This window comes from Ammospiza caudacuta, chromosome 2 (genome assembly GCF_027887145.1).
Source record: "Ammospiza caudacuta isolate bAmmCau1 chromosome 2, bAmmCau1.pri, whole genome shotgun sequence".
Taxonomy (NCBI): Eukaryota; Metazoa; Chordata; class Aves; order Passeriformes; family Passerellidae; genus Ammospiza; species Ammospiza caudacuta.
The window spans coordinates 25354071-25369426 of record NC_080594.1 but is presented as its reverse complement, the minus strand read 5'-3'; the positions used below and the strand labels follow the sequence as shown (position 1 = coordinate 25369426).

The 15356-nt window shown below is 40.5% G+C and overlaps 1 protein-coding gene across 2 annotated transcripts in view; it reads left to right on the top strand.

Annotated features, from left to right (window-relative positions):
- The window catches only part of DCBLD2 (discoidin, CUB and LCCL domain containing 2), a 42461-nt gene extending 29378 nt beyond the window's left edge, over nt 1–13083 (top strand). Inside the window, exons 8-16 of one of the 2 annotated variants that reach the window (XM_058825342.1) lie at nt 345–560; nt 1754–1878; nt 4685–4832; nt 5233–5400; nt 6365–6458; nt 6835–6884; nt 7761–7898; nt 9056–9474; nt 11023–13083. In XM_058825342.1, the coding sequence (XP_058681325.1) occupies nt 345–560; nt 1754–1878; nt 4685–4832; nt 5233–5400; nt 6365–6458; nt 6835–6884; nt 7761–7898; nt 9056–9474; nt 11023–11103 (1439 nt within the window). In that variant the 3' untranslated portion in view covers nt 11104–13083. Of the gene's footprint in view, nt 1–344; nt 561–1753; nt 1879–4684; nt 4833–5232; nt 5401–6364; nt 6459–6834; nt 6885–7760; nt 7899–9055; nt 9712–11022 lie in introns of those variants that run through there. The other variant, XM_058825341.1, reaches the window with a different exon arrangement.
- Nucleotides 13084–15356: the final 2273 nt, after the last annotated feature.

The following is a 15356-nucleotide window of genomic DNA, read 5'->3' as shown; positions in this document are numbered from 1 at the left end:
GTAGCCTGTTTCCCATTCCTGCAGCAACCAGAGATACTCTTAGACCATGAAGGTTCCCCAGTGCTTCTCCTTGAGTGCTCTGTGTGAGTGAGAGAATGACTCTCTCTGAGGGAGGTGACTGAGAGAATATCCATATTACCCTTGGAGCAAGCACAAATCATGGCATTCTCGTGACTGGTTTAGTTCTAGTATCCCTGTTAGAAAGCAAAAGACAGTGTGTTTTGTTGGTATTGTTGTTATGGAATAAATTTAGATGGCTGTTTAATATTTGCATATAAAGTCTTGAAATCCAAGCAGCGTAACTTCAGTTCTCATTTGCAATCCTCACCTTTTCTGTTGCTCAGGTTGCTATGGGACACTGGGGATGGAGTCTGGGGTGATTCCTGATTCCCATATCACATCATCATCAATTCTCGAGTGGCCTAACCAAACAGGACAAGTAAACATTTGGAAACCTGAAAATGCCAGACTAAAAAGGATTGGACCTCCTTGGGCTGCTTTTATCAGTGATGAACATCAGTGGTTGCAGATTGACTTGAATAAAGAAAAGAAAATAACAGGTAAGTGAATCTGATGTGACTTCTCAGCAGCATTCAAAATTTTTGGTTACTGATATCCTTTTTTCCAGTGTTGGGCCTTAGATAAAGCTCAGGTGTCACTTAATTACCATTACACTTAATTTGCTTCCATGTCCTAGCTAACACACTGAGGAGCCTGGAGCTGAAGAGATGTAGTTTCATAGACATCTCTTCCCTCAGAATTTGTTGAAGTGTTTCCCGTGATTTTATTGGATTCTTGATTCTTCCCTTTTCCTGCTCATTGACTCCTTGGAGATGCAGATCAAAATCCAGTCAGCTCAGCCCACTGGTACCTCTGATGCAGGTGTAGTGACTTGTTTCTTAGATTTTCCCTAGTGCCTGTCATGACCACAGTGAATCCAATATCAACACTGAGGTGTTGGCATTTTGGGTTTAATCTCCAGGGTAGCTGTGCAGCAGTGTTACCTGCAGTGCCAGTGTTACTGTTTTCTGGTTTAATCCTTCAGTGATTTGCTGTTGTTAATGGGCATGTTTGTCATCTGATGTAAATCAAAATAAATTGGATTTAGGTTGAGTGCTTCATAGAGTCTAGGGCTTTAAGGCTATTGTGAAACATGTTCCACTGATCAGTTTGTGTTTGTGTCTTTCCAAAATGCCTGAGTTGGTCTCTGTAACCTCAGCTGCATACTTTGCTATCAGCAGCGTGGCTTGCTATCATTAAGCATCTTGGATTTACCAGTGGCCTTTATTTCCTCCCTGGAGACTCTTTGGATTTTGCATTACTCCTCTAATTCTTGTGCTAACAAGCCTTTCCAAAAAAGCTTTGCTGTGTGAGTTGTGCTGCAGAGCTGCAGTTTTTTCAATGGTGCCTTTAGGTTGGCAGTACAAGAGCAGGTAAAAGCTGTGTCAGCAGCTGGAGACAGGAGTGCGCTGTGGTCAAATGAAGAGGCTGTTTCCATCAAGAAGTGGGGTGTGGGTGAAAGGGCTTAGCAAGGTTATACCATGAAAATTAAAATACAAAGTAAGTAAAATGAGTTGACTAAGTTTCAGTCACTGTGGAAGCTTCACACCCTGGCCCTTTGGATAAACTTCTTGAAGTTAACTGGACCAGTTAAGACTCTGCATTATACAGCTCTGGATTCAAAAACCAATCTGTTAATTTTTACGAAGTGGTACCTGTTTTTTGTCCTTACTGGGTGCCTTAATTTTCACAGGTATTATAACTACTGGATCAACTTTAGCAGAGCACTACTATTATGTCTCAGCCTACAGAATTTTATATAGCGATGATGCACAGAAATGGACAACATACAGAGAACCTGGCATGAGTAAAGATAAGGTAAAAATACCATATACTTTCTAGGTATGTTCTAAGGAGATTTCACAATTGTAAATACAAGTCAATTTCGGTATGGTGAGGAATCATTAAATAACTTTCACTTTCAGTGTTGTTTTGAATCATGAAGAGCAGATAAGCAGAGGAAAATACGACAATATGCAAATATGTAAGGATTTGAACAGTTCTAAAATTCAGATGTTATTTTTATTAGTATTTGGGGTGGGAACATTCTATACAAGAAACTTCTGTTGCCACTGGTAGGTTTTCTGGTACTGCATCTCTTTGAGAATAATTCTATTTCTTTTAAAACAGGTTATGTGTTTTAAAATTAAGCTTTACTTTTTTATCCTCTTATGGTTAGAATAAATGTAATGAGTTTTTTCTATTTCAAGATAGCAGATTTTCTCTCTGCCATCACCTCGCTTGATACAGATTTACTTTTGAATGCATCTGCTTGCAGGGTTCTCCCTTTTAGCTTGCCAGACTAGCTGGGAGGTGCTAGTCCCTGTTTTTTTGAAACATGTTTGGAATTCCTAACATTTTTCAGGAGACTAGAAGCTTTTCCAAGCCTTTCCTGTAGTCTTTTTTGCAAATACCTTTTAGAGATTTGGCAGTACTCAAGAAAAACTTTTCTTAATTTTTCATGGATTAAAAAAAGAGTAAATGCTTGCATTGGAGAAGAAGGACAAATGAGAGTTGCAGTGTTGGAAAAGCTTTGTTTAACAGCACAGAGAGAAGTGGAAAGAGTTTGATAATAAAAAGACTATGAAAGTGATTTCTCATTAAAAATTAGTGCTGTATTGAGCTCAGAAGCAAATTATTTTTTAATGCAAAAGTTAGGGTAACAAAAAATACAGAGCTGCAGGTAAGGTTAAGTTACTTCTGTAACACTGGATGTCAAAAGCTTGACTGATAAAAGCCTGAAGTAAAGATCTTTACTGTTAATCTTTCTTGAAGGTAAGAGTTCGTTTTGATTCTTTTTGCCCTTGCGGTTACATGCTCAGCCTCAGAAACCTGACATGAGATTCAGCTTTCAGAGTTGTGTCGCTGCTCTGTAACATCTGCATATATTGCTTGGGCAGCCAGATGTGCCTTCTTTTGGTGCTGGCAGGCATAGCACGAGCAAGGATACAGTACAGCAATTCAGTCTGGGTGCCTCCCCTCAGGAAGTCACCTCCCTTATTTTGCTTCTCACTTGCATCCTTACCAAAACAAAAAATTTGTTTTGGTAAGGATGCTACAAGCCTGTCATTGAGAAAAAATAAAAATCAAAAAACCAAACCAAAACAAACTAGTAAGGGAAAAGTGGCTGTAAATTAGAACCCAGTCTGCTGTGGGCACATGAACTTCAACTACTTGGTGTTATTTATTTCCAAAATAGCATCATAGGCTTGCCCCTGCATTTACTGTGTCTTCATTTGTTGCTACTGAATATATTTAAGAACAGGAAGCTTAAATTCAGAGCAGGCACTTGTTCTGAATGGATAGTTTCCTGGAATAATTATTTCAGGCCTCTTGGGATATTCTAGTCATTTTTTTCAAAAACTCAGCAGTGCAATACAAAAATCTCTTCTCTCATGTATCAAGATTGAAACAGCAGTGATAACAGAGATGTGCTAAAAGCTCTCGACTGCTTCATGTTATGCAGACACATAATCTGTTGCACAATGCAGTGCTTGTCTTTAAGAATGGCAGGGTGCTTTATTTCTTACCAAGTGGTGTGAGTGAGAAGAAAACTCCTTGTAATACTGACTTTTTTCAGGCAAGTGCCATAATTGTGTTTTGCATTGTGTCCACCATGATTTGCAGTGTCTATATCGGTGCTTCAAAAGAAAGAACTTGTTCACTGTCATCCCAGTGGTGACCTGTGTTGCAACAGCACCACAGAGCTGCATGTGCAGGACCAAAGCCTCACTGCTGTGCACGAACATGGAGAGGCAGCTCACTTCCTACCAAAAGACATGGTGCCAAACCAGTCTTCCTGAAGGAGGGGGAAGGTTGGAGCACTGGGCCAAGCTGCTGTATTGTTTTAAGCAGCTCAGGAGTGGCAAACCCGCAGTTGGCTGTAAATCTGTCAGTGTGCTTACACAGCATCTCACAGGGACTCTGCTCACTGCTTTTAAACTTCAGCCAGACTCATTGTGTGTTGTCACATTTCGATGAGTTCTTTGTGTGCAAGGATAGCAGTGAAGGACCAGCTTGAGCTCATCCTTCACGCAAAGTCTGTGCTCTTCTCTTGCAGAACCTCATGGCTCAGTGTGAGACAGAAGAGAGCTTTCACATTCTGAGCCCCAATTCTTCTATTTTGTTGTAGCTCAGCACTTGCAGGCAACAGCCACGAGAGGACAGTGTGGTTCCACACTTGAGGGTGCCCCCCAGTGCTTTCTAAGGACAGGCTGTGCTGAACTGCTGGACTGTGTGAAGGCACCATTTAATTCCACCTTGCAGTGTCACAAGTCCTTGCTATCCATGTATATTTGAAGACTAAGCGTAAAATACCAAGAAGGAGTTAGAATGACTCAGTGCCATAAACATGTGTGTAACAGCAGGCTGTGCCTGGGGAGCATCAGTAGGATATTCCATGGTACCTTTACTCTGAACTGTGTAGCTGTGTGCATATACATCTTTCTTTGTTTTATTTAGTTGTAAATGTAATAGGGCAGGCAGCAGCGCTGTTCTGGGGTGAATTGAATCCTTCACTGTTTATTCTTCCTCAATAAAACATCAAAATTGGTAGTACTTACTCAATTACTATTGTATTTGTAGAACGTAATGTTTCTCTCTTTTTTTTCTCCTTCTTTTCTAGATATTTCAAGGGAATACTGAATTGTACCAGGAAGTTCGCAATAATTTCATTCCACCTATAATTGCACGTTTTTTTAGGATTAACCCCTTAAAATGGCACCAGAAAATTGCAATGAAAGTAGAATTGCTAGGATGTCAGTTTAGTATAGGTAAGACAACTGAAAACTTTCAACTGTGCAAGACAAGAAGTGAAACTATTAAGGTTGTACATGAAATTACTAAGATTAAAAGTTACATCATGGGTTTATTTTTGATAAGTACTTCTTGGCTGCATAATCCTTCTTTAATTGGTATTTAAAGGTTATCCAAAAGTTACCTTAACCATAAAATTACTGAATTTAGATGTACACAAGGTAATTTACAAAATAAGTGTGTCATAAGATGCCAATCACTTGCTTTTCATGTCATTGATTCCTGGTAGGGGGTTTCCTCGTTATATGACATGAACAAAAGCTTTCTAGCAAACTGTTCCAGCTGTCTTCTCCTGAAAATGAGATATGGAAAACTAGCACTCAAAGAACTTGCCTTATAAATCCTTTTCTTCTGAAGGTCGTGCTCCTAAAATCACTTTGCCAGCACCACCTCAGAACAAGAATGATAAGAATGCTGACTTCATGGATGACTTCATTCATTCAGTGAAGACTTCGCTGCAGACAGATAAAACAACTTTCACACCTGAGATAAAAAACACTACAGTGACTCCAAGTGTAACCAAAGGTATCCATTGTTAAACAGTGAAAATGTTTGGAGCTCCTTATAGTGCTTTGACGTATACTAAATGTGCTTTCTGCATTGAAATTTTCTCAAAACAACAAATTACAGCAGGTTGTCAATATTTTATTTCTAGTATTTACCAGTTATTAAATACACAAATGATAAAAGTTGTGCAGTTGTATGCTGCACGAGGAAACAAAACCAATCTGCCAAGTAATATATATATAATACAAATGTATATAAAATATATATTTTATAGATATATAATAGTTCCATCTTCCAGAGCTTGTTCAAGCAGTGTTCAGCTTTTTATCACTGAACAAACTTTGTCAGAAGGAAAAGTTGTAACTTGGACTTCCCTTCTGAATTAATCAGGTGTAGCTGTTCTAATTTCTTAGAACAAAATACCTTTGATATAGCAAATCTTCTCTGGAGCAATTTTTTTGACGTGAAATTTGAAAAATGTCACCTGGCATAATCATTTTGTTTATCAAAGAAAATGGTCAGAAAAGGGAGCAAAGTCATTGCAGATGTGGGCACTGCTGAAGTGTCCTTTGGATGGCAGGGGACAGGATCACACACAGACCCAGCACTGACTGATTGGGATTAACTGTTAAGGTACTGTAGAATTTACTACTTAAAGGAAGTTTGAACTTATAAGGTGACATTAAGGGATTTTCTGCATAAATAATAGAATACATTATTGTAACAGAAAAACCATATATTAAAACAAACTGATTTTGATGAAAAACCCTGCAAAGCCACCAGCTTTGCATGCATGTCGAAGAGCCAGATGTTAATTGAAGTTGCGCTGTGGGAGCATCCAGCAAAGTAGCTTAGCTGGGGGATCTGGTGTGATGGACACTAAACGTTAAAACTGTGTGCTCTACTCAAGTAATTTTCAAATCAAAAACTGATTTATGAGAAGCTCTTTCTGTCTGACACCACTTAATTTAATGGCTTTCAGATGTGGCATTGGCAGCAGTTCTGGTTCCAGTGCTGGTGATGGTCTTCACTACCCTGATTCTTATCTTAGTTTGTGCATGGCATTGGAGAAACCGGTAAATTAATAGATGGATGAAAGTGCTTTAAATGTCTGTTAGCCTGGTGTGTGGGAATGAAATGCTGCATGTATTGCTGTGGGAACTCTGTGGTCTGCACTTGTAGAAAGAATTGCATTCTTTCTGAGAAAAAAAATCACTTGACTAGCGAGGACATAACAGCTTTTTGTAACGTTTTTCATTGGAAATGCTTTGACTGAAAACTGGTTTCTCTGGTAGCAGCAGACTGGTGATGGGAAGCCAGGTTACTGGTGCTAATACATTAAATTTGAGGACCAGTTACAGCCAAGGTGATAGTTGCTGAGCATTACTTATTGTATCTTTTGATAAGCAGACTAGTTAAAATAACACCTTTTTTCCTTTTTTTTTCTCACAGCAAGAAAAAAACTGAGGACACATATGATCTACCTTACTGGAATCGTGCAGGTAACAAAATGGTTTTTTGAAGCCATTTGTTCAGTGGTTTTTTGTTTGATGTTTATTTCACATTGCACTTACAGTTTCCACTAGCAGAAATGCTAGTGGAAACTCTAATGCTAACTGAGGGATGCATAACAAACTGAATTTCTTTTGTGGACCAACTAAATTGTACTGCTTCTTTCTCTGATTTCTTTTTTTTTTTTAAATAGTAAATGTCATGTCTCCTGTTAGATCTCACCACTTCAGGGTTTTTTGTGAACGAAGTAGAAAACCTTTTAATTATGCAACACAAGGAGAAAAATTAATTTATAAGGAATGTCTCTATACATTTGATAACCATTTATTTGGTACTTTTTGTCCTGGAAAAAAATCTTTCATCTTAGCGTATAAGTTGGGTCAAAAATTTTGTTTTCATTACCCTAGTAAGCACGTGGGATTTAGGTATATCTTCTAGCCAACTGTCCTGTGTCTCATAAACTTAAGATCAGACAATTGCACCAGGCAGCTCTTTGCAATGGTCCTGAAACCACCTGTGCCCCAGGTGCAAAGGGCAGCTGCAGCTGTTGGGTTGGTACTGCTGTGTGTGCTTCACTTCTCCAGCCTCTGTTGAAAACTTGCACGCCTGTGTGCCTGCTCACTGGCAGTCTTAAGTATGTCTTACACTTTAGACAAGGAACCTTTTAATCTCTTTCATTTGCTACGTATCTGTTTCTGATAGCTCACAGCTCTGATGTCTTAGGGTATTACTCAAAATCGTGATAATTGAGTTATTTACCTATTTCAACAAAATACAAGCTTTGTGAAAAGTATTTTAGTAGCTTAAAATACAGTATATATGAAATCTTGTGTGGGTTTTTTTTGCTTTTTTAAATTCATGTGAAGGATGGTGGAAAGGGATGAAGCAGTTTTTCCCGATCAAATCAGCAGAACATGAAGAAACTCCTGTATGCTACAGCAGCAGTGAAATCAGTCACCTAAGACCAAGAGAAGTCCCAACAATGTTGCAAACAGAGTCTACAGGTACTTTGTGGGCCATGTTTATATATATATATATATATATGTGTGTGTGTGTGTGTGTGTATATATATGTGTGTATATATATGTATATATATATATATATGTGTATATATATGTGTGTATATATATATACATGTGTATGTATATGAATGACATGCCAAAAATGTCAGGAATCTGGCTACATTTAGTTATTTCCTGGTTTTGGAGGGGGATGGAGGAGAAATGAGTCATTCTGTGGATAAGCATATCTCTTAAAATGCAGGCTTTTTTTGTCTGCTCTCTCATTTCATGTGCTATAGATAGACACTTGTCCAAGTTAATGCAGTAGCTGAAAGGTTCCTTACTTTAAACTTCATAAAGGGTGAAATAATTCTTTTGGTTTTATTTTCATGCACTGGAAATAATTTTGTCACAGTATTTTTATGCACAAATTTGAAATATGGCACTTGATTCTTTATCTTTACTCTATGGGTTAAATCACACTTGGGATCTGGAAAAGGAGAGTTTATGGATAGCTCCAAATACCCTTTCCCTGGTGAGCTAGGCATGGGAGGAGGATGACTGAATGTGCCTTTGGTTCTGCACTTACCTGCTGATGGCAGAATTTGGCAGATGTGCAGGAATTACAGCTTCACTGCAGGCAGAATTAGCTTTCTTGTTTTGCTGCTTGTCTGTTTTACCCCAGCTACTCAGGCTTTTCACCTCCAGCTTTTGTAACTCAGATTATCTGTTGAGCTAAAATATCTCAGACTACATGCAGGTTTCCCCTCAAAGAACAAACACTCCACCCCAAGGACCACTTTTTATCGAGATCTAGGCAGAACAATTTTATTTAAACCTAATGTAAATAGAAGAACACTTCAGTCCGCTTCATTTTCAGGCAGATTTGCAGCATGGGAGGTTGCAGCTCACTTGGGAAGAAGTATAAATCTGAGAAGTGTGGATGTTTTGGTTTTGGCTATCTCAATGACTTTACCTATTGGGTGGAAAGGAATCCTTTTCCAAAGCAATTGGCACTGGTGGACAGAGATGGACCACTGGTTTGATGTAGGATAGTGATCTCTGGCAGACTATTGACAGGCTGTATTTAATGTGATGCCACTATAAAACAACTCCAGTAAGTGTATTTATGTTTTGTTTTGTTGGGGCTTGCAACACAGAATATGCTCAGCCTCTGGTACGGAGAATTGTGGGCACACTTCACCAGAGATCAACCTTCAAACCAGAGGAAGGAAAAGAAGCCAGTTATGCTGACTTGGACCCTTACAATTCCCCCATCCAAGAAGTTTACCACGCCTATGCCAAGCCACTGCCCGTAACCGGACCTGAGTATGCGACTCCAATAATCATGGACGTGTCCAGCCATCCCAGCACCCCTCTCGGCGCTCCTTCTGTTTCCACCTTCAAAGCTGCTGGAAATCAAGCTCCTCCACTGGTTGGAATGTGCAATAAACTGTTATTCAGGACAGACAGTGCATCCTCAGCACAGGCACTGTACGATATACCAAAGGGGCAGCCAGGGCCTGGCAGTGCCGACCAGCTTGTGTACCAGGTGCCACAGAGCGTGGCCCTTCCCACTGTGAGTAAGGATGAGCAAAGTTAGTAGGGTAGAATGATGGCTTGTTTCTAAAAGCCAGTTCCATAAAGCTCACAGCTTCAATTTTTTAATTCCATTGTTTCGGTATTGTTAGTCTTAAATAATACAACATTGAACCAAAAGACTTGGTATGTGAGATCTGGGAAAACTGTGATTCTGCTTTTCCTTAAGCTGTATGGACAATTAACAGCTTGTCTCCTGCAAAACTGTGGACTTTTGTATTACTACTGTATAATTGTCTGTCAGACATGAGAGAAGAACTCTTCATGATTAGCTCCAGTAATTCATAAATGTGATGAATTAGGAGAAACAATTTAAGTACAAAAGCCAGTTATTTCTTCCCAATGGTACTATTTTTTTTTGGGGGGGGGGGGGGGGGGGAACCCACTTCAATACCCAAAGCTCTTAATTTCTGTGCAAGCACTACAGCTTCTAAAATTCCTCTTTTCATTGTAAAATGTCTGTACAACTTTGGACTTGACAAGCTGCTATCAGGACTGATGACAAAAATCCCTTTAGCTTCATGGCATAAAATAGTTTTGATTCTGAATTACATTATTTCAGCTTTTGTTAACAGAATTGGCAATTTTCAGCTAGCTGTGTGTTCCTCAGAAGGTTCCTGCCTTTTTGGTTAGGTTAGCCTTCCAAAACTAGAAGATGCTGTCTTGTATAATCTCTTTTCTGCCTCTTCACCTTAAGCCACTCAGTCTTATTTCTTCGTAGGCATCCAGGAGGCACAGACTGACAAAGCAAACTACCTGGGAACTGCTTTTACATTATTCCCTATGCTTGTGAGGGCCACTTGAATATCATCTGCCTCCAAGTCAGACTTCCCTAATGCTCCGTGCAAGAAGCATTCAGATCTTGGAGGTGACTTGCATTGAGAAAGACCCTGCCCTGCCCTCCCCTCCCCCAGAGTGTCCATTATTCTGTGTTCAGGTCTGAGCTTATACAAAAAAGATCTGTACATACTTTTGTGAGTGCTTAAGGAAGCACACAAATATTCTAATGGTGCACAGTTTGTGTTAGACATGCATTTAGCACGTATGGTATGTTTTAGCACAACTGCGAAATTTAGCCTTAGGGCTTTTTTTATGATTGTTCTTATTAGAAGCGTGAAAGATTCCAAAACTTTTGCAAATGAATGAGTACTATTCCAAAGAGTCCATTTCAAACTTATTTATTGAAATTTGTGTCCTTTGACTGTTCCAGTGTTCTGTACTATGAAAATATCCTAATCAGTCATTTACTGGGGTAACGTAGACTCATTTTAGCTAGGTTATCACAAAATGAAAACAGTCTGAATGACGTATTTTTTATCTTGTTAGGAAAAATCCCCACAGCTTTCTCACCTAAGTAGGAGAAAACTCCACTATAAAAATGCTCTATTTTTATTCTAACAGCACTATTGGAAGGATGCTGAATCAACTCATACATGTGGACCCCCTCCCTACACAGTAGCCCAGTTTTATGGACTTCAGGTGTTACTGTTTGTTTGTGATGAAATTCAAAGCGTTGTTTACTGCCCAGGTCCTTAAATGCTGTGGACAACGTCTGAATGGAAGCTGCAGTGCTGTTCAAGGGGCTGCCACCATGCCTTATCACCAGTAAAGTATCCTCACTTACCCCTGAAAATCTGTTTGTAGAGGGGCTGTATATAAACTCCGGAGTCAAAAATCACTTGTGGCCTGTTCAGCATCTAAAATATGATCTTATGTAGAATCATAGAATGGTTGGGGTTGGAGACCTTAAAGATTATCTACTTCCAATCCCCTGCCATGGGCAAGGACACCTTCCACTAGATCAGAGCTCCACTAAACTTGGTCTTGAACACTTCCAGGGATGGGAGTATGCATAATTTCTCTGAGCAACCTGTTCCAGTATCTCACCATCCTCACAGTAAAGAATTTCTTCCGTTTATCTAACCTAAACTTCCCCTCTTTCAGTCTGTACTTATTTCCCCTTATCCTGCCACTGCAGTTCATGACAAGGAGTCCCTCTCCAGCTTCCCTATGGGTCCCTTCAGGTACTGGAAGGTTGTAATGAGGTTCCCACACAATCTCCTTTTCTCCAGGCTGAGCAGCCCCAACCTTTCCAGTCTGTCTCCACAGGGGAGGTGCTCCCGTCCTCTTACCAACCTCATGGCCTCCTCTGGACTTGCTCTAGTAGTTCCATGTCCTTCTTATATTGGGGGCACCAGAGCTGAGTGCAGCACTCCAGGTAGGGTCTCATCTGAGCAGAGGAGAATCCATCACCCTTCTGTCCATGCTCCTCTTGATGCAGCCCAAGATCCCATTGGCTTTCTGGGCTGTGAGAGCACATTGCTGGCTCATGTTGAGTTTTTCATCAACCATCACCCCCGTCCTTCTCTACAGGGCTCCTCTCAGTCACTTCTCTGCCCAAGGTGTCTGTGAGCCTGGGGTTGCCCTGACTCAAGTGTAGGACATTACCTTTTTCAACTCCAGGAGGTGCCACCTCTCAGGGCTGTCCAGTCCCTCTGGATGGCATCCCTTCCCTCCAGCATGTTGATGGCGCCTCACAGTTTGGTGCTGTGGGCAAACTCACTGAAGGTGTGCTCAATCCCACAGTCCCTGTCACCAACAAAGATGCTGAACGTTCTCTGTGCTACCTTGAAGCCTAGTTGTAGAATTTCTGATCATTCATTCTCATTAATTGAGAATGACATTTTTTAGTTATTTGTTTTAGAGCTTCGTGTCTTAAGCCTAAATGTGAATGTAAGGATGGTAAATAAGACTCATTTGTGAACAGCAAATTCCTGCCTATGATTGTACTTTTTTGTTGCTGCAACTTTTTCTGACTGACAAAACTAGTCTGCAATCTTTGTAGTTTTGCTTAAACATGTAAGTAACTGTTCCTAGCTATCAGCAGCAACTATGACTGAAATTATCTGAGCTGGTTTTATTTCAAGGGGTGGGAAGTTCTTACTTTCCACTAAGACGTGACAGTACGGTTACAGTCAAGTTAAGAATCTTTTCTGTTCTCAACCTGTACCAGTTTAGGCTTAGAAAAATTAATCTATCATAAAAATAAATGGATGTCAGTATAAATAACACACCTGGATTTGATTTTTACTGCAGACCAGGAATGGTAGAACTGTGGATAGCTGAAGGCTAAGGTGTTGTAAGAATTATGCTGTTTCTCTGCAGTGGGTTATTTTTTAAGCAAACATAATGCAATTTCATTCTCTGAGGAGCATAAGCTGTTAAAGAAATGGATGTTTTTAAAATGCAAGCCCCTTTTTGGAAGGAATTTGGTCCTAGGTTTTGCTCCTACTTCAGACTTTGGACATGTTGTCTGCTAGGGGCAAGATACATTTGAACATGTAACAGTTGGGATTAAATTGCATGGCGCACTAAGACTAGACTTTCCCTGTGTACAATAAAGGGAAGGTACATTTCATGGATCTCTCTTACATGTGAAGACATGTATATAAAATGTATTTCAATCTTGTTTGGCTTGAATATTGTCCCAGAATGTATGTTCTTACCTCAGCATGTATTGTAGTTGCTCAGTATCTGTATATGTTGCTAGGACTTAGACTGTATAAATAGTGAGGGGATTTTATATGTTAAAAAGTATTTTAAATAAATTGTATGTACCTATTACTCAGTCTGTTTGCTGTTAACCCCTACCTTGTATCTGATTCATCTGCAGTCTGGAAATGCCAGGGTTGTTTGTGAGTTACATGGGATTATGCCCTTTCTCCAACAGTTTCTTGGCAGCAGGTGGGCTGGTCCCTGTCCCCAGCCCAAACCCTCTGCACTGCTGGAGAGGCTGCTGGTTCAGTCTTCAACCAGACCATGGCTATTGCCAGTTACTGAGTAAAGCTGATGCTGCTTGTGCTTTTTCATCTTCTTCATATGAATTCCAGCACTGCAGTGCCTCATACAAAGAACTCAGTCATAATTACTCTGACGAGTAAATGTAGTTTGAGTTTGCAATATCTCATCTTGTCTTCTGCGCCACCTGTGGCCAGTGAATGCACAGAAACCACCTAAGATAAAGAAAACAATGACAACAAGTAGTAGCCCCCCAGTGAGTGGAGATTCTAAAAGAGGGATGCCCATCCAGACTATTTCAGCAGACAGTCTGTGGATAGGTATGTGTGGCTTGCCCTAGTGTCAATGCACTGGCTGCTGCTCCAGACCATTCCCGTGGAGTGGTCTGTCAGTTAGAGCCTGCTGTCCTTCTTTTCCAGTTGAGATGTCCAAATCTCTGGGGCCTTAGAGACCTTGACCTTAGAGTGTGATGGATTCAGCTGTCTTGATGGCTGTTTCTGTAGTCAGTAACACTTGGAAAGTTCCATGCCACTTTGGCACCATTGGTGCATCTTTCCACTCCTTAAGCAGGACTGAATCCCCTGGTTGGATGTTATGAACAGACAAAGTCCAAAGGCAGGGACTATGCCAACTGAGCTTCCGGTTGAAGGGATTTCACGAGAGACAGTATCCTGGCCACATATTCTTTTAAATATACATCACTTACCTGTACATCCCGATAGGTTGAGAATTACTTGGGTGAGGAATTCCAAACAGTAATTCAAAGGAAGAGAACTGATTCTCTCTTCTGGGTCTGGCCTCCATTCTTGCCAAAGCCAATGGAAAAAGCCCTACCCATGGCATCTTGGTGCCTATTACCAGCTTCAAAAGGTGTTTCTTTATTTCACTCTTCATTTTTTTTCTACCTGACACAAGCTCTGTGCCAGGGAATATGGAAGATCCATTGTTTTCCTGAAGTAGCCATAACCCCTGAAGGAACTTCCCTGTAAAATTAGCTCCCCTGAGTCTGTTGCTTCTACAGTCCTGTATCTTGGAATAATTTGTTTCAAAAATACCATAATGATGTGACGCTGTAGCTGCGGAAGGAGTTGGGAATGCTTCTGGCCACCTTGTTAGCTGATAATACTATTATCAGAAGATATTTAAGCCTTCCCACTTGGGACATCTTGGTAAAATCCACTTAGCATTTTTAGAAGGGGCATACAGCCCGAGGCCTCCCTCCCCTGGCAGCTTTCTTGGTAACCCTGTCACTGGCTTCCACACAAATCAAGCAAACTTTACAGCTGCTTTTGCCAGACTAAAAATATTCACAGCAAAATACATCTTGAGGAAGGCTTCTGCCAATCCTCGAGAACTCCAATGATTCCCTTCATGAAGTTGTTATAATATTTGTATGGCCAGAGCTTCTGGTCTCCATTGTTTGCCATCCCTTGTAAACCAATTATTCCTTTTTTCTCTCTGCCTCACTCTTTTTAAATATCTCCAGCTCCTCTGATGGAAAAGACAGTTTCTCTGGCAGTGATTGAGTCACTGGGAGCAAAGAGAGGGTCTTTGAGAGTTCTGGCAAAAGTATTCCTTTCTGAGTTTCTTCATCCGCCAGTCAATTGCCTATTGCCTGCTCCAAGTACCTTGCCTGATGTCCCCTAATGTACATCATTACCCCTCTTTCTGGTAAATTCACCAGCTCCAAGGGAGGAGTAATTAAGCTGTCATGCGCTAATATTTTTTCCCCTGCAAGTTAAACCTCTTTCCTCCCACAGATTTCTAAATGTGTATGCCACTCCACATGCAAGCTTAGAATCAGTATGAATGTTAATTCACAGCAACATCCTCCCTTCTTCTAATTCCCTTCCCTGGATTATAGCGTTTCCTGTAACTCGCTTCCCTACCTGTGAAAGCTCATTAGTAAACGCATTTCCTCCATTAAGCCAGGGGCTGTCTCCTAAATTTTCCCTAAACCAAGTCGGGAGATCTGTCATTTGAAGGCAGTCATGGGTTTCTTCCTGGACCCCCTCTTGCGGACTGTTCAAAGTCCTTGTTTAACAGGAGACTGGGTTAAACCCT